This window comes from Balaenoptera acutorostrata, chromosome 6, assembly GCF_949987535.1.
Source record: "Balaenoptera acutorostrata chromosome 6, mBalAcu1.1, whole genome shotgun sequence".
Taxonomy (NCBI): Eukaryota; Metazoa; Chordata; class Mammalia; order Artiodactyla; family Balaenopteridae; genus Balaenoptera; species Balaenoptera acutorostrata.
This window is the reverse complement of record NC_080069.1, coordinates 111,327,126-111,344,158: the sequence shown is the minus strand read 5'-3', so window position 1 is coordinate 111,344,158 and position 17,033 is coordinate 111,327,126. Positions and strand designations below refer to the sequence as shown.

The following is a 17,033-nucleotide window of genomic DNA, read 5'->3' as shown; positions in this document are numbered from 1 at the left end:
CCTCATGATTACTTAACGAAAGTCATCAGAACTGATCTTTATTCCCATGAGTGAAATCACTTCTTGCCATGAAATTCCATTATCATGAGGTTGTTATAGCAAAGATATTTCCTTATCTTGGAGTGTGATTCCCTGGAAAAAAGCCTTGTTGAGATTTCTCCCTCTGTGTCTCTTACACTCATTCAGCCAGCAGGACTTACTGAGTACCTTCTCTGCTCCAGGCCCCATGCCAGACACTGGAGAAACAGGTGAATGACATGGTCTCCACCCTAAAGGACCTCAAGAGCTGAGTGTTTCTAACAAATTTTGTGCACTAAAAATGCTCTATCAGGAGTGCTTCCTTGAGGTCATGCAGCAGCAGCTTTCTAAAATAAAAAAGTTTATTTTATGGTATTTGCATCATGAGCAGAGAGACAAGAATGGGCTTAAAGCCACGAGGAGCAGCTGCAGAACCCAGAAATTGGAATATACAGTCTGACAAGGATTTGTATGTGCCTCTCCTTCTGAGAGGTCGCCTAGGTCATCTCGTCCAACCCACATTGCTGCCCTGGCAGCGTTTCCCCAAGCCCACAAGGCTTTGTTCGCGGGCCTCCTGTGATAGGCGTCCTCTTCCATCTTTGAACAGTTTCAGGGAAGCAAAGGATATTCATATTAGTTGGTCTCCTTCGCTGCTGTGTGCCAGACACTGTTAGCCTTTTTGCGGATATTGTCCCATTTGATCCTGAAAACAAAACAGAAGCCTTAGCCTTCGCAGTAATTGATGTTCTCTCCATTTTGCAAATGAAGCTACTGAGGCTCAGAGAGGCTAAGTCACTTGCCTAAGGTCACACAGCTAGTAAGTGGCAGAGCCAGAGTTTGAAACCAGATCCGTTGGATTTCAGAGATGGGTTTTTCTACTATATTCTGCTGCCTCTTAAGTATTTAAACCACTCCTTGTATTGAGCTGAGCTTTCCCTGGACAGCAGGCATTGTGGTATGTGGTTAAGGACAGAAGCTCTAGACTCAGGCCTGACCTTGAAACCTCACAACAAGCACATAAGACATCTCTTTGGGGAAACTGAGGCTCTGGGCAGTGAGTTACTTGCCTAACGCTGTGCAGCCAGCAAGTAGCAAAGCTGGGTATGCGCCCTCTTCTCTTTGGCTTCAAAGCTGCGTATTCTTTCTGCAGTACCATTCCGCCTCCCACAGGAGTTTGGCCACATACCTGGGGATTTAAACTAGCTGTAAGGAGAAATTTCCTGGTAGGATTGTGAGTCAGTGAAACAGCTTGCTACAGGGGACATCATGGCATCTCCGGAAACTTGTCGATGTGGAAATGAGAGGACGACTCTCATCTGCTGTGGATTTTAGAATTATTGGTTTTTGATGTTCCTTCACTCATTCCCCAGTATTTTTTCAGCCCTTCATTTACACCAGGTCTGGGCTGGGTACTGAACGAGGCACTGAGAATGTGAAGATGAAAGGCCAGTCCCTGCTGGGAAGGAACTTGCAGTCCAGTGAGGGAGAGAGGAACCCAAGTAACTAAGTGCTGTGTAAATAAATGAATAAGCCAATTGTCAATCACATGCTAGCACCGAGCACGTGGTACGTCTGTCTCTGGTGTTATGTATAAGGTGCTGTGGAAGCACAGAGGGGAGTGACTGTTCTGCATAGCTTGAAGATGGGCTTGCAGAGGAGAGAAAATCAGATCTAGGTGTTGAAGGATGAGGAGGAGTTCGCTGAGGAGGAGTTAAGTAGGGAGCCAAGCGTATTCCAGGCAGCGGGAACAGCACATGCAAAAGCATGGAGGCACGAGCAGCCTGGTGTGTGCAGGGACTTACGGTTAATTTAGTAGGGACTGTCCATAGGTGGTGCCAGGGGATGCTCCTGAACAGGTTGCCTGGAAGTAGGTCAAGCAGGGTCTCAGATGCTGTGAGAAGAAGTTCCGATTTAATCCTCAAGATAGCGGGGCTATGGATGAGTTTTAGGTGGTGGTTATCGTGGTTGAATTCACTTTTTAGAACAGTCGCTCTGAGGAAGAGGATGGATTGAGAGGGAAGAGGGAAGGCCAAGAGCCAGGCGGGCTTGGTGGGAGGCTCCCGCAGTGGTTTCTGCTTGGCGGTGGCCGTGAGGAAGGACCGAGGGGATGGATTTCAGCAGTGGAGATGGAGACACCGACATAAATGTGTTTTGATTTTCAGACTCCGAAATTTACCAGCCTGATGACCTTGCCATCTTTCCACCATGCGAAGAGCATCCTTCTGAAGATTTTCCAGGCCCCACTTCCGTAGCTACATACTTGAGTCCTAAGAGTCAGTTTTCCGCTAAAGTCAGCGTGGTTGAGACCGATCAGCTGGAGAACAGCGATACCTCAAATGATAAAGAAACCTTAAAACGGAAAATCTGTGACTTGGAAACCGAGCTCGAGGTCTACCGGAACTTCATATTGCAGCTTCAAAAGCACTCCCAGTTCAGTGAGGCCATCGTCACAGTTTTGTGTGGGAGAGAAGGGGCCCAGGACGGCTTGAACAAGTCCAAGGGCAGTACCGACGAAGAAGAAGTGACCTTTTCACGTTTGCACCAAGTACGTTACGTGAAACACATGAAACTCCTCCACCTGCTGGCCCCAGAGATGATTGACGGCAGGGCGCTGGAGAGCCTCCGGCTGCAGCTGGTGGACCGGGAATATGAACTGCAGAAGGAGCAGAATTTGAACCTGGAACTTTTCGGTGAAATCCATAACCTGCAGAATAAGTTCAGAGATCTCTCACCCTCAAGGTACGTCCCACCTGTCTTCTCCCACGTTTAAGCCTGCAGTTCCCCAACTTGCCACTAGGTCGGCGCCCCTGAGCTAAAAGGGAATGCTGCCCTGTGATGGGGGTCCGGTGTGTGCTGGGGAAGGCTTGAAGGCACCGTTAAGGCAGCTACGCCTGCGGGGAAGTGACATGTGAGGCCACAAGGAACAGTGGCTGTGCACATACTAGTCTGTGTCTTCTGAAATTGGCCAAGCAGGTTTTGCCCTCCTCAGGCTGGGGACTCGGGGTAAAGGTTTTATACCAGTCACTTGGTGAGTTATAGTAAGTTTGCCGAATGGCAGTGTTTACCCCTGACCCTGTTAATGGCTTTTACTGTGATGGCGGGAGGGGAGGTGGTGAGGTGGAGGGGTTCGGGGGGGAGAGGGCGGTGCTGAAACTGATGTCCTAGGCAGGGTGGGAGGAAAAGAAATACCGGCCACATCTTTACCCTTCAAGGTCATCTTAGAGAAATAAGCCTGTGTTGAAAGAGAAGAATCTTCAGGTCACGAAGATACATTTTACGGGCATAGATATATATAGTTTTGCTTCACGAGATTCGACAAACATGGGATCATTTGTAAAGCTGACCTTCATTCGTCACTAATTTGAGACAAACACATTGTTCTGAATTGTCAGGAGCCAGAGTGCATGTTTCAAGACTTCCCAGACAGTGTGGTTGAAGGCAGCTGGTATTTAGTGAAAGGCAGTTGGGTCAGACCCCTGGTCAGGCACTTTTCTTACTTAATCCTCACAGTCACCTGAGAACGAGGTGTTCTTAAACCATGTGTTTGTAGGTGAGGCAATGGGGCCCCAGAGAGGCTGCCGTGACTGAGAAGGTGGCCTGGGGGGTTCGCAGAGCCAGCTGGTCCAACCCACGGTACCCCGTGCTGATGCTTGGGCTCTTTCCCGTCCATTAAACCGGCCCCACCTGCAGTGCTGCTGTCGCGTGATCTCTCTGTGCTTACATGGGGTTGAAGGTGGTCGCCAGTCATCATTGCAGGGAACGGGGAGCATGGCGAACGGAAGGGTCAGGGTCTCTGGCAAGCCACTCTGTGGCCAGCTTCCTGCGCCCACAGTTGGTAAGGAAGACAGAGCCACGCTTTCCTGAACTTGCGTTTTTCTCAGTGCCGACTAATACTTGTGGGCTCACATAGGGAAAGACGGATGTTGTATGGACAGAGTTGGGCTTTTTTTTTTTTTTTTAACACCTTTATTGGAGTATGATTGCTTTACAGTGTTGTGTTAGTTGCTGCTGTATAACAAAGTGAATCAGCTATATGTATACATACATCCCCATGTCCCTGCCCTCTTGCATCTCCCTCCCACCCTCCCTATCCCACCCCTCTGGGTGGTCACAAAGCACCGAGCTGATCTCCCTGTGCTATGCGGCTGCTTCCCACTAGCTATCTATTTTACATTTGGTAGTGTATATAAGTCCATGCCACTCTCTCACTTCGTCCCAGCTTACCCTTCCCCCTCCCCGTGTCCTCAAGTCCATTCTCTACGTCTGCGTCTTTATTCCTGTCCTGCCCCTAGGTTCGTCAGACCATTTTTTTTTTTCTTTTCGGATTCCATATATGTGTGTTGGCATACGGTATTTGTTTTTCTCTTTCTGACTTACTCTGTATGACAGACTCTAGGTCCATCCCCCTCACTGCAAATAACAGAGTTGGGCTTTGAAGGCAGAGCTGTGTTTGAGTGAGAAGTCTTCACTGTTTAACCAACCTGCCATCTCCAAGAGTCAGTTTCCTCTCCTGTAAACGGGGTGTTCATACAGTTGTTGCGACATTGAGAGGAACAGATAACTTTTAAAAAAACACTTAATTCAGTGGCTGACAGGTCATAGACCCTCCGTAAATGGTAGTTAGGATTATGATTACCCTCTGACCTTTCACGTGAGAGGAGAGAGTCCTGTTTTTGTTTTCCTGCCTTACAGTTTCTTCTCTGTCCTTCGTGAGAATTTGTGCTGGGTCCCCTGACCCTTGGAGCACTCGTTTCTACAATTTGGAGGAGTATTTTTGAAGAGTGAGTGGAAACTAATTGATCTCCCGAGTACTTGCCAATCTGTACTTTAATTGGGGGCTTCGTAAGGTTAAAAATATTGCAGAACAGCCTTTGTTCCAGCATTTGTTGGCTGTTTTGAAATCGAAGGAGGAGTGACCTTGTACAGTTGCAATTTTTCTAAAAGTATAGATACTTGCATAGCTGCAGGCTTTTCAAAATTGTGCTCTGTCATTTCTCCAGTTAAAGTCATGGAAATTCAATTATAAAACGGTCCAAGCATTTTCTTTTCCCTCCTTTTATCAGATATGATTCGTTAGTTCAGGCCCAAGCCAGGGAGCTCTCCCTTCAACGACAGCAGATTAAGGACAGCCACGGCATCTGTGTCGTTTATCGTCGGCACATGAACACCATGATCAAGGCCTTTGAGGAGCTGCTGCAGGCCAGCGACGTGGATTGCCGCGTGGCCGAGGGTTTCCAGGAGCAGCTGAATCAGTGCGCGGAGCTGCTGAAGCAGTTGGAAAAGCTGTTTCTCAAGGGTAAGTGGGGCGGGGGACTGTGGATCTTAAGACCCATCAAGACTTGATCCAGGACTTCTTGGAGGGGCCCAGGAGGAACGGACTCCTTGGCCTCACCTTCCGCCCCTCTGCCCTGGTGAGGTGATGGCAGAGCCCCACTGGCCGCAGCTTCCTCCTGGTGGCCACTTCCGCGTGGTTGGCAGTCTGCAGTGTTCCAAACCTGGGGTCCAGTGGAGGGGTCTCAGGGGCCAGGCTGGCGAGGCGTGGCCACGTGGTTGCCAGTTCCTCCAAATTTTCAAGAGAAGATGGAAACCGGGGTTTGGCAGGTAAAGACTTGTGGATTTTAAATGTTGGCAGCAACAAACAAAACAAGCAAACAAGAAAACCCAAACTTTCATCGGTTAACAACATATTCAAGGGTCAGAGGTGGTCAGAGATAGGATGAAAGAAAACCTTTGCTGCGTGCTAGGTACTTGAATAGATGTTATCGCGTTACAATTAAAAAATAATAATTTGCACTTTTTTGAGATCTCAACAAAGATCTCCCTTATACCTTCATCCAGCTTCATCCGTTTTGCCATGTTTGCTCTCTCATTCTCTTTTTCTCTCTAGACAGCCACACACATACATATATATACACACACACATTACTGACAATCTTTCCCAGCCCTCTGAGAGTGGATGCGGTCGCTCCTTCTTCCCTGGGGAATCTGGTCCTCCCTTGGCTCCTAAGAGGACACCATTCAGAGTCAGTACTCCCGCCCACCCCACTGGCTGCCCCTTTGAAGCCCTGCCTTCAGCGCCGGTTCCAGATCTGAGCGGGTTTCCCCCTCCCTGCCGCCACGGCTCCAGCTGGCTGCCGTCACCTCGCCTGGGTGCTTGCGGTCCTCTCCTCTGGCCTCTGTGCTTCCACCCTTGTCCCACAGCAGTCCGTTTTCACTGTAGTCAGAGTGGCCTTTACAAAGTGTAAGTCAGGTCATGACCGCTCTCTGCTCAGAATCAAAGGCTTTCCTTTGTGAGTCATGAGGGTCAAGTTAAATCATGGATGTAAGGCCTTGGCAGAGTGCGTGGCTCGTTGCACGGCCCTGGAGTCCTGAGTGCTCACTCGCATCTGTACTTGTGAGCCTGGGGGCTTCATCCTCAGAACAACTTGATTTATGTGAGGAACTTGGCCTTAACAGAGGGAGGTCAGTTGCTCAAAGTCACAACTGACATGGCAGAACCTGGATTTGACCTCGGTCTTCGTGCCTTCATATATCCACACAGATGGGTCACGAGGGTCCACGTGTGTTCAGTGTGATGCCAAGATAGAACATGGCCTTCTGGGCCCAGGGAATGTTTTTCCTCCATTTTTAAAAAGGGCCCCACCGCTTAGGCGCGTCGCAGGCTGATTTTCTAGTACCAGCTCCCGGGACCTCTGACACAGGAGCACTTGACTTTTTCCAGCTTTACGAAATCCACTTTTTTTTCTGGCTAAGGTTTTCCAAATAAGCTAGTTTCCATTTTATTATTGGAGGGATAAGTGGGTCCTCAAGAGAGAGCTGTGTCTTCCCGGCCCGAGGCATTTTCCATCTGTCTCTTTTCTTCCTACAGGCCCTCAACCTGGGGGTGGGAGGCTGAGAGAGACTGCCTCTGGCAGCAGATGCCCTCCCTCCCTCATCCACCCGCCTCCCCTTGATTTATTTTTTAGTTATTTACCTTGACAAGCCCAAGGAGATCTCACTTCTTGTTTCCTATGGGTTCTGGAAGCAGAAGCATTTCGGGCTTAGCAGACAACACAAACACAGAACTTAATTCTCTTCTACAAAAGGCATAGAAGTCTCAGGAACCTCCATACAGCAGCTCTTTTTCTTAGAGAATAAAATGTAACAGAGGTGGGTCTTTCTGGGATGCCATCTGAAGAGTCTGGCTCCTGAATTACGAAATGAGCTTACCATAAGGTAATTTTATATTTGAGGTAGTTGCGTAGCATGAGTTCTCAAAAAATTTAAATGTAGCCCTTTTTTCTTTTAGCCATGTTTTTGTCTTCAGGTATTTTTGAGTGAGTGCCGAGGAAGGAGATGGTGAGGTAGTCCCCGTCCTCAGCGAGCTCACCGTGTGTGTCAGGGTTTAGCCACGTGAGTAGAAGACAGTGCTGGGATCCCTTCCCTTGGTGCTCCTTTGCCACAGGGATGAACCCGAAGCATCCATTTCTTTTTTTTAAATTAATTTTTATTGGAGTATAGTTGCTTTACAATGCTGTATTAGTTTCAGGTGTACAGCAAAGTGAATCAGTTATACATATACATATATCCACTCTCTTCTGGACCAAAGCATCCATTTCTTTCAAGGGCTTCCACGGTCTGCCTTTTCCAGCCCTCTGACCTTGGAATGATAATGGTTATTATGAAGGAGAACCAATGAGGGGGGCTGGTCTTACTGTATGCCAGGCATTGTTCTCATCCTACTATTTAATATCCTCATTTAATAATGAGGAACAGAGAGGTTAATTTACTTGCTCAAGGTCACACAGGAAGTGGCCGAGTCTGGATTTGAGCCCAGGCAGCTTGTTTTCACAGCCAGACCTGACCCCCATGAGGTCATGCCCCCTCACACTCCTGTCAAATTGGGTGTCCTTGTCAACCATTTCCATGGGCCTGGCTTTGCATTTCCCCACTTCTGGGACTTTGTTCAAATAAGTCCTTTTCTAAAAGGCTTTTACTCCCTCTCCACTTCTAGAAATTCTGCCCGTCCTCCAGGAAGCTTCCTTTGTTCACTTCAAGTAAAAGCAAACCTATTCATTTTCTTTGTTTCCGGGTTGTTTGTAGCTCGCATATGGCATCACGTCTGGCCTTGTGATGGGGGCCATGTGCTGGGGTGGAGAGAACAGAATCTTTGGAACCAGACAGGCCTGAGTTCAAATCCCAGCTTTGTGGTTAAGGGTCAGATTTCCTCTGTGAGGTAATAGCACCTGTCTGGCAGAGTTATTGGTGAGGATTAAATGAGATTATTAAAACATCTGGTGTCCTGCCTGGCCAGTAGTGGGAGCTCAGGAGGTGACAGCAATGATTTCTTGTGGGCATATTTTATTTCTTCAGAGCATAAGCTCCTGGAAGGTGGGGGGCCTGGTCTTGTCCGGGCCTCCCAGCCTGGGAAGGGACCAGACAAGTAGTGCCCGGTCAGGATTTGATGATGCTGCCGGGAGTTTTATGTGGTATGAACCTGGCTCTGGGGTGCCCTTGGATGAAATGTGCTCTGCCTCTGTCTGGCCCGCATAGTTGAGCTTGGAGGGGGGGGCACTGTGGACTCCGAAGGGAGGCTTCCAGGAGGAAAGGATATTGGAGCTCAGTCTTCCACACTGGGAGGATTCACAGCTGGTGGGAAAGGGCATCTTAGGAGTGATGATGGGGCGTGCAAGCTCTGGTTAGCTATGTGAGCCAGGCTGTCCGATAGAATGGAGGACTTTCTCTCCTGAGTATCTGTGGAACCTGGCCTCCACACAGCACCTTAGCTTCTTACCTTTATAAAGCAGTTCTTTCCTGCCTGAAAGATCTAGATCAGTTGTCACCTCCTGTAAGTTCTCTGGTGGTCCAGGCTGGATCGTGCTTGTCTCCTCTGGGGGTCCTCCCCCAGCATCCGATGCTGCCTCTGTCACAGCGCTGTCGTGTAGTTGTCTTTTGGGTCCACCGTCCCCACTCAGCTGTCAACTCACTGGGGGCAGGCCCCTCATTCATCTCTGTATCCTCAGTGTCGGGCACAGGCACCGGGGAGGAGGACTGTAAATATTTAATATGAATTACCAGTGAGATGGAAAGGAAGAAACATTTGGGTCATGTAGGAGATGCCAGGCTCTGATATTTGAACTTAATTTTGTACGATTGATGGGTTTTGACCTAGGGAGTACCATTTCAAAAGAGGCTTCTTACGTGCTGGCCGAGTACAGAGGGGTCAGTGAGGGGAGGGGACTGAAGGCGGGTCCATCAGTTACAAGCCTGTCCTGCATCGTGATTCTCGTGCTTGTTCAGCTATGTGTCGGGTAACTAGATGTCTCTTTATTTGGAAAGATGAAACCCCCCCACTGCCACATACTATACAGCTTTTTAGGTGTAGCAATAAGATTTGCCTGAGAGATGGGAGAGTGTTTCCATGACGTGCTTCCTAAGCTTCTGGAATAGCCTGACAGATGGTACCCTGTCACCTGTGTGAAGGCAGATTCCACCAAGAAATTCAATGCATCAGTTGTACCAACGATCTCCCTGTGAGTCCCACAATAACACTTTGTCACTTGGTTTTAAAGAACTCTGTGGTGGAAGCGAAACGAGTGGAGTACAATTGTTGAGTCATTACAAGCTCCCCAAAGCATCTCTGGTTTGAAGAAGGGGAGCCCAGGGTTGCTGGTGGCATCCGGGTCATGGACTCCCTCTGTGGTCGTGGACTTTGTTAGGAATCGAGGAGAGTCTTTTTGCTGGTTTTAAGATGAGTTTACGGTTAGCTGAGCCAGAACGCTTGGAGCCTGTGCTGGGCCAGTTGTAGTTCCTGAGGCACGTGCCTCTAAAGAACAACCGTAAATGTGAAGCAGATGTCGCGTTATTGCTTGCCTGGCTAGTACATGTAGAGCCCTGAGCTCTTTGGAAGGCTAGGCTGGGGCAGACGGCCCATCCTTAGGGTCTAAGGGCCAAAATCGTATCATTAACTGAACATCAGTAAGCAGCCCTGTGCAGGTGTGAGAGGAAAACGCCAAGTGAGTTCTTCTTCTAAGGTACACTCATCCATGCCCGTTCATGTGGGACTTGGAATGTCAGGGTCTTGGAATCTGACCAGTCAGGGGTATCAGATGTAGATCCCCCCCCTTGAGGCGGGATGCAGAGGACAGAGAGGGGGAACCCTTGAGAGCATCCCCTGGGGTGGAGGCCTGTCAACCTCTCCCTACCTCTTGGGGAGTCCAGATATCACACCAGTTTCGGTCGGGATGGAACCAGAGGATGGAGATACAGATTTGCGGTGGGGCAGCTGTGAGAATGTCTCCATTGCCCTTGCTTCACCGAAGCAGTAAAGTAGGTGAGAGTGGGAAGTGGGGAGAGTGGGAGAGTGGGAACATTCAACCTCCTGGATTTCACGTCTTTACCTTCAAACGGAGATCCGGACACTGTGCCCGTAGGGTTGTTGTGAGGCCTGAAGGAGACGGTGGCTGCCGAGGAACCGCCCTCAGCGCCCATTCCCGGAGCCCGTGCGCCCTGCGTGGTGCTGGTGCCCAGGGCCCAGCCCGGTGGGTGGAGCGGGAGTCCTGGCAGCCACCCAGCCGGCCTGGGGAGCTAGTGGGTGGGAACCACAAGATACAAAGCAGATGTGCGTGTCTCCCGTGATCTTTTCCTCCGCACTGTGGTGTTCGAGAACTTTTCCTTTTATGAGTAGTTTTGAAAATGGTACATGTGGGTGCAATTTAATTATAGTCTCATTTTTCCAGTACTGCTATAGAAGGTTTGTTTTTTTCTTTAGCCGCACGTTCGTTTCTTCAAAGAGCTCCTCCCAGTCTGCAGTTTCCAGCGTTCTGAAGTATTTTTAAACTAAAGTTGTTCATCTCTGAAATCTGGGCTCACGTGTGCCTTTCAGACGGCGCATGATGACACACAGGGGGCGCAGAGCATTGTCCCCGACTGCGTTCTGAGCCACTTATTTTGTTTTCTTTTGTCATTTCTTCTAGTCATTCCCCCTGCTGCAGGCACCAGCTTTTTTAGCTGCACTCACAGCCTCCTTGTCCTAGGAATCCCACTTCTGAGAGCCTTTCCGGAGGAGATAGTTTCAGTGTAGATAGGGCTGCATGCACAAAGATGTTTATTTTATTTATTTTTTAAAAGTGAAAAATTGGAGAGGGCCTAGACATCAGCTAGGGAACTGGCAGAAACTGGTCCACGTCCACCTCCAAGGGAATATTCATGTACTCAGTAAACACGCCGTTACTAAGGCAAATTTGGTAAGTGAAATGCTCATAATAAAGGCCAAAGTGAAAAATTAAGTCGTAGTACAGTATCACCCATGTCAAAATGCGTGGAAGAAAGAATGGAAGGAAAGCCAAGTAACACATCTGTGGTGGGTACCTGGAGGGTAGCGATCTTCTTTCTCTTGATTCTGTTACCCATTTCCTAGAACAAGCCTGTATTCTGTTAGTATCAGAGTTTTAGAGAAGGAAGAAGAGCCCGCACCCAGCAGCGCCTTTGCGATTGCTTTTTAGATTCAGTGCTGTCACCTTCCTCCTGGAACTAGCGCCAGAGCAGTGATAAAGGAGGAGTCTAGAGTCTGAGTGGTATTCTTGGTAATCCTACTTTAAATATCCAGGACTGTTATGAAGAGTGTTTAAACAAATGGAATGGTGCCTCTGCAGATGGATGAGGAAGAAATTATTAGGGAGCACTTTTTTTTTTTTTTAATGTTTTCCTTCTTGATGTTATCTCTGCTTCCAGGAAATTCAGTTGAAGTGGCAATGAACACCCAGGAAGAACTGAGAGAGAGGTGAGTGTGTGGCATTTTGGTAAGAAGACGTTATGGATTAGGTTTGTCTGCCGGCGTTTTGAGTGTTCTGCTCCCTCCTGTTCTATTAGTTTCCTGCGTCTTGTAAATAAAGCAAAAACACCTATGAAACTGACAATGGGCATACAAAACCAGAAGTTCATGCCGTGTGCCCTGCAGCCTTCATTCATTTGCGTTAGGTTGCTCTTGGCGTTTCTGTCGGGTGATTTGACCCAGATGACACATTCCTTCTGTTGGCTCCTGGATACTTGCAGGATGAATTCCAGACTCCTGAGCCTGACCTATCTTTCCTTTTCATCATGTACCCCATGCTTCAGTCTTAATCTTACTTTTGATTGTTCTCCAGACCATGCCTGGACACAAGAGGTACACTCTGCCTTCTTCCTCTTATAATTTAAAAATCCTTCTTCAGAGTCAGTTCACATGGAAACGGACCTTGCTCTCCCCGACACCCCCATCTCTCCACTGCATCCCAGCATCAGTGGTCCTTCCTATAGCAGTTGGCACATAATTACACTACAGCACTTACCACATGGTATTATAACATTTTCTGCATTTATCTTTCCGTGCCCAGGATTCCTTGAAAGAGGTAAGGAGACGGCATTAATTAGGTATGGTATGTGCCAGCTGCTGCCCTAGGCATTCACATCTGTTATTTCTGACCCTACAAGGTGAGCATTATTGTTCCCAGTTTAGGATGAGGAGCCTGAGGGTCAGAGTTGCATACTTGCCATTAAGAGGCAGAACTGGGATTTGAACTTGAATCTGTTATACTCCCAACACCTGGGCTCTTATTGTTATTCCGCATTGCCTTTTGAGGGCAAAGACTTCTTTAATATCTGCAGATCTGCTCTAGCCCCAGCTATCTGGCATGTGGTTGGAATTTTTTAAAAATGTTCATGGAATAAATGGATTGCAAACACTCTTAGCTTGCCTCTGTGGCCACCTGGAAACGTCAAGGTCTCTCCCTCCTCTGTTGACTTGTTCAAGGTTCTGACTGTCGTTAGTGCTATTGACGTTTCCCTCATCTTTGGAGCTGCTACCCTTTGGACTCCTGGGGGCCAAGTAAAGAAATAAAGACCAGTCTGGGGTGCAGAGTTTGAGTTTTACTGGCATCGTGAAGGCCACCAGCATCATTAGAGTGAGCAGGCAGGGAGGTATCACAGCTCGCTGCAGGACATTTTAATCAGGGCTTCTGTAAGTTTAGAAGAAACTCTCCTCTCCCACTGCAGTATTCTCAAGACCCCTCCCAGTTCAACCCTCCACTTCCGTCCTGATAATAACGGTGGGTCATGTCCCACCGGCAGGCTGCGGAGAGGGCAGTAAGGGCCTCCCCGAGTGGAGATAGTCTTCGCTGAGATCTGAAGCATGAGGCTCCGGGGCGTGGCTTGTCGGAAGAGCGTCCCCCCTCGAGGTGACGGAGACACGGCCCCTTTGTGCTGCGTGGCTGGTGCGTGGAACGTGAGGCTAGAGAGGCAGGCAGGGCTGCCTTGGGCTGGTCCTCAGATACTGCATTAAGAACCCAAATCCTGTTCTACAGGAAGAGGGGAGTCTTTGAAGGATAGTAAGCTGGGACTAGACATGATCAGATTGGCCATTTTGAAGGCCAACCGTGGTTGCTTGGAGAATGGCAGGGAGCCTCTTTTGGCCTTCCTTAGCCACGTGCCACCCTTCCCTTTCTGGCAGGTTTGTTTCTGTTCCTTCTGTTCTGCTGTTTTCAGCTGTAGGCTTAGTGCTCATGCTAATTAAATGGGTGCCCTCGGCCCCTTCTGCACTTTGCAAGGCAGCAGCAAGCCATTCCATCCATCACGCTGTCTGAGCACAGTTGCATCTGCTGTTTACCTGTTAATGAATGCGTTGCAGCTTTGGAGTCCTTGGCTCTTGTCTGAGCTCATGAATAATGAGACGAGAAGTAATAGGAAAAAGTGGGAGAAAAAAGAGCTTAAATTAAGGAGCTTATCTGTAATGGGGATTCACGTGGGCTCTCCACAGAGTTCAGGGTGGTCTTCCTCCCGGCTTAGGTGGCCCTTGGGAAATACAGGTCAGTAACCAGATGATTGCCTCAATGGTGATACCGGAATCTGCTTGCGGACCGTGAGGGTTTTGAGGTTTTTAAACCCGTAAGTCCACCTCGTGGGTTTGGGTTGGCCCCCCCCCCCCATTCTCCTGGGGCCTTGGAGCCAGACAGACGTGGATTCAGATGTGGGCTATGCCACGTACAAGCTGTGAGACTGTGGGCAAGGGTCTGATGCACCTCCGTCCCCCGCGGCTCTAAATGAGGATGGTCCTCCCTACCTCAGAGGGATTCTGTGAGGACCAAGGAGGGCAGTCTGTCTAAAATGCCTGGTACAGAGTGGCCAGCTGATAAGCAGCTGCCACTGACTCATGCCCTCTCTCAGGGTCCCTCCACTACCAGCCAGACGGTGGCTTCCCCTCCTTCACTGGCTCCAAATCAAGCCCCCTGAGCCCTTTTTTTGTTTGTTTTTAGAATATCCTTGCTAAAAAATGCTCTAGGGAAACAAAAAGCCTCCAGAACACCATTGCAAATATGGGTAAATCACAAAGAGCCAGTCATCTTAAGTGTTCCTAAGTCATGGTCCTGGTTTGGGATCTTAGTGTGGAAAACGATTTCTCTTTCAATCCCAACGGTCAAGGATTGAGGAAGACAACTTAAGCTACCAACACATTCTCCCTGAGTCTCCTGCGCCCTCAGCCTCCCGCGCGCTGTCCGACTGTCACGTGCTGTCCGACTGTGAGATGTCCGAGAAGTCCTCCTTCTCACGAGAACAGAAGCAAGACAGCGAGACCGAGAAGACTTCGGTCCTGGCAAACAATGTTTCTCACGGTAAGCCAAGCTTCACTGAGCGTCGTAAACCTAGCCAAAGTTTCCTGCTTTGAACGATAATTTGCTATCTTGCCTTCGTACTAAAGCAGAGTGTAGTGACATTTGAATAGTTACCAGATGAGAGGAGATCCTGCGAGGGCCCAGGCCCGTTGTTCAGAGTATCATTTATCACCGGGGAAAGCTACAGTTGTTGAAAGTGTTGGAGATTGGGGAAAAGTCATTTTTATTTTTTAAGGATGACGTGTTATATGACTTGCCATTCCTTATCTGGCAGGCTGGAAAGCACTGGGGTTATGGATCAGGTCTAGGTCTGGTCCATTTCTTGCTGTCTCTTTCGAGCTCTTCCTTAGGTGGTGTCACTTTGAGGACCGTTGCTTTGAACTGTACAGGGGCCCGAGAGTACCTAACCCCCTGTTTGGAGATTTTGAATTCAATAAATCTGCTGTGTTTCTCTTTAGTGTGACCCTCGGCCCTTTCCGTCAGCCCCTTGTCCTGCCTCTGGGCACGGAGCCGTGGGCTCAGTTGGCAGAATCAGCCTCCCGTGACCCCACCTGCCTCTGAGCTCCCCTTTACCCCTTCTGTGTTTGCAGTCTTGATTGCTTCCTGTTGGGCATTAGGTAGGGCTTATTGTTCCTAAGTTCAAGGACTAGTACAGACCAGAACAGACAGACCTTTTCCAGTAAAAGGCTGGATACTATGCACCTTAGGCTTTGCAGAGCATATGGTCTCCGTCGCAGTTACTCAGTCGTGCTGTCGCAGCATAATGCAGCTGTAGAAAATACGTAAATGCATGAGTGTGGGTATGTGCCAATAAAACTTTATTTGCCAAAACAGGTGGTAGGTGGATTTGACACAGGGGCCATAGTTTTCTGAGCCCTGGTATAGACTCTGGACCTCAGCTGACATCCTCTGGTCTCTCCTTTTTCCAGTGGGTTGTTTGCAAGGTGCCCAGAATGGACCCAGGGAACAAATCAGACACCTCCCTGCTAAAAACTCTTTGTTGACACCAGATCACATAGAACCAGGGTTTCAAAATTTTTAAATCTTTTTTTTTAGCAGCAGAAATCCCCCCTCCCTTTTTTTTTCAGATGAAACTGAATATATATAAAAGATATATAAAATATATAAAAGATACACATTTTTTCCAAAGGAGTGGAGCCTTTATCCCCAGTGGCGCCTCTGAGGCTCCTTTAGGATACGCAGAGGCCAGAGGAGCACAGTTTGAAATCATACCTAGAGCATGAAGCGTACACGTTTGATGTAACTCAGGTATCAGCTGGGGTCCTCCAGTAACCAGTTACCTAGATGTGCTTTCTTTGGATTTCTGGCCGTATCCCTCTGCAGTTTCTGTGAGTTTCTGTGTACTTGGTTTCTCTGGGTTATTTCTGGCTCTCCTCTCTGCCTTCTCCTGCTTTGGGTTAGACCATGAATGGTTTCCCTGTCCCTTGTGCTGCCTTGTGCTGCCTCCTGCTGCCCGAGACCACTCCCACAGGGCCTTTGTGGGAGGAGCAGACTGAGGTGTCAGGGACTAGAGGGGGCGGGGTTTACAGTGCAGCAAGCTTGATCATTGACGGGATATTTGTGACACCTGTTCTTTAAGACCCTCCTGCTACAGTGGTACCAGGCACTTCCTCTTTCTCCCCCAGCCTGCCCTTCTTTTTTTCACTCTAGACCCCATCCGCCACCCCAGCCTTGGTTTATTTCCAGTGTAGAACCATTTAGGCATCTCTTTTACTTCTTATTCCTCTGAGGACCTATGACCTTGGGCTTCTCAAGTGGATTATCAGGCACTTTCCTGAATGGGGACAGTGCTCTCTGGAGCTGTCCTAATTAACCCACTGCTAGCTTTTTGGGGTTTGTTTCTCTTCGGATGTTTGGTCTCTGCATCTGTTTTTCCTTTTGTCATGCTTATAATCTGAGCAGAAAGATAATTTAGTACTTGTCCTTTTTTCCCTTAGCATTATATCATAAGTTTTCCGACGTGTTACATAACACTATTTTCAGTGGCTTTGGAATAGTCCGTTGAATGGCTGAACTGCAGTTTTCCTTATGTTCCCCTGTTGCTGAACATTTAAGTCATTTTCTAAAATTTCACAATTTGTGAACAGTGCTGCAGGGAGTATCTTTGAACATAAAGCTTTCCCCTTATTCTGGGGCATTTTCTTAACCTAGATTCTATAAATTGGAACTACTAGGCAAAAGATATTTATACTGTCGTTATTGGTGGCTGCTTCTTGCAGGATTTATGGGTTTAAAGAGTCGGCGTTTGTCAGAAGGGTATTATTGTAAGAGGGACAGATATTTTTCTCCCGTGTTAAGATGAGTATAGTATTTCCTTCTGCCCAGTTAGGGCTGCATAATTAACAAGCGGTGTCCAATTCGACCGGGAAT

General features: G+C 48.4%; 1 protein-coding gene across 14 annotated transcripts in view; it reads left to right on the top strand.

The window, feature by feature from the left end:
* CDK5RAP2 (CDK5 regulatory subunit associated protein 2) overlaps positions 1 to 17,033 on the top strand; it is a 185,154-nt gene that overhangs the window by 141,078 nt on the left and 27,043 nt on the right. For 8 of the 14 annotated variants that reach the window (XM_057548356.1, XM_057548361.1, XM_057548358.1 and 5 more), the window contains 4 exons: positions 2,181 to 2,757; positions 5,082 to 5,314; positions 11,731 to 11,779; positions 14,452 to 14,642. In XM_057548356.1, the coding sequence (XP_057404339.1) occupies positions 2,181 to 2,757; positions 5,082 to 5,314; positions 11,731 to 11,779; positions 14,452 to 14,642 (1,050 nt within the window). Of the gene's footprint in view, positions 1 to 2,180; positions 2,758 to 5,081; positions 5,315 to 11,730; positions 11,782 to 14,447; positions 14,643 to 17,033 lie in introns of all 14 variants that reach the window. The other 6 variants (XM_057548360.1, XM_057548355.1, XM_057548357.1 and 3 more) reach the window with 1 other exon arrangement.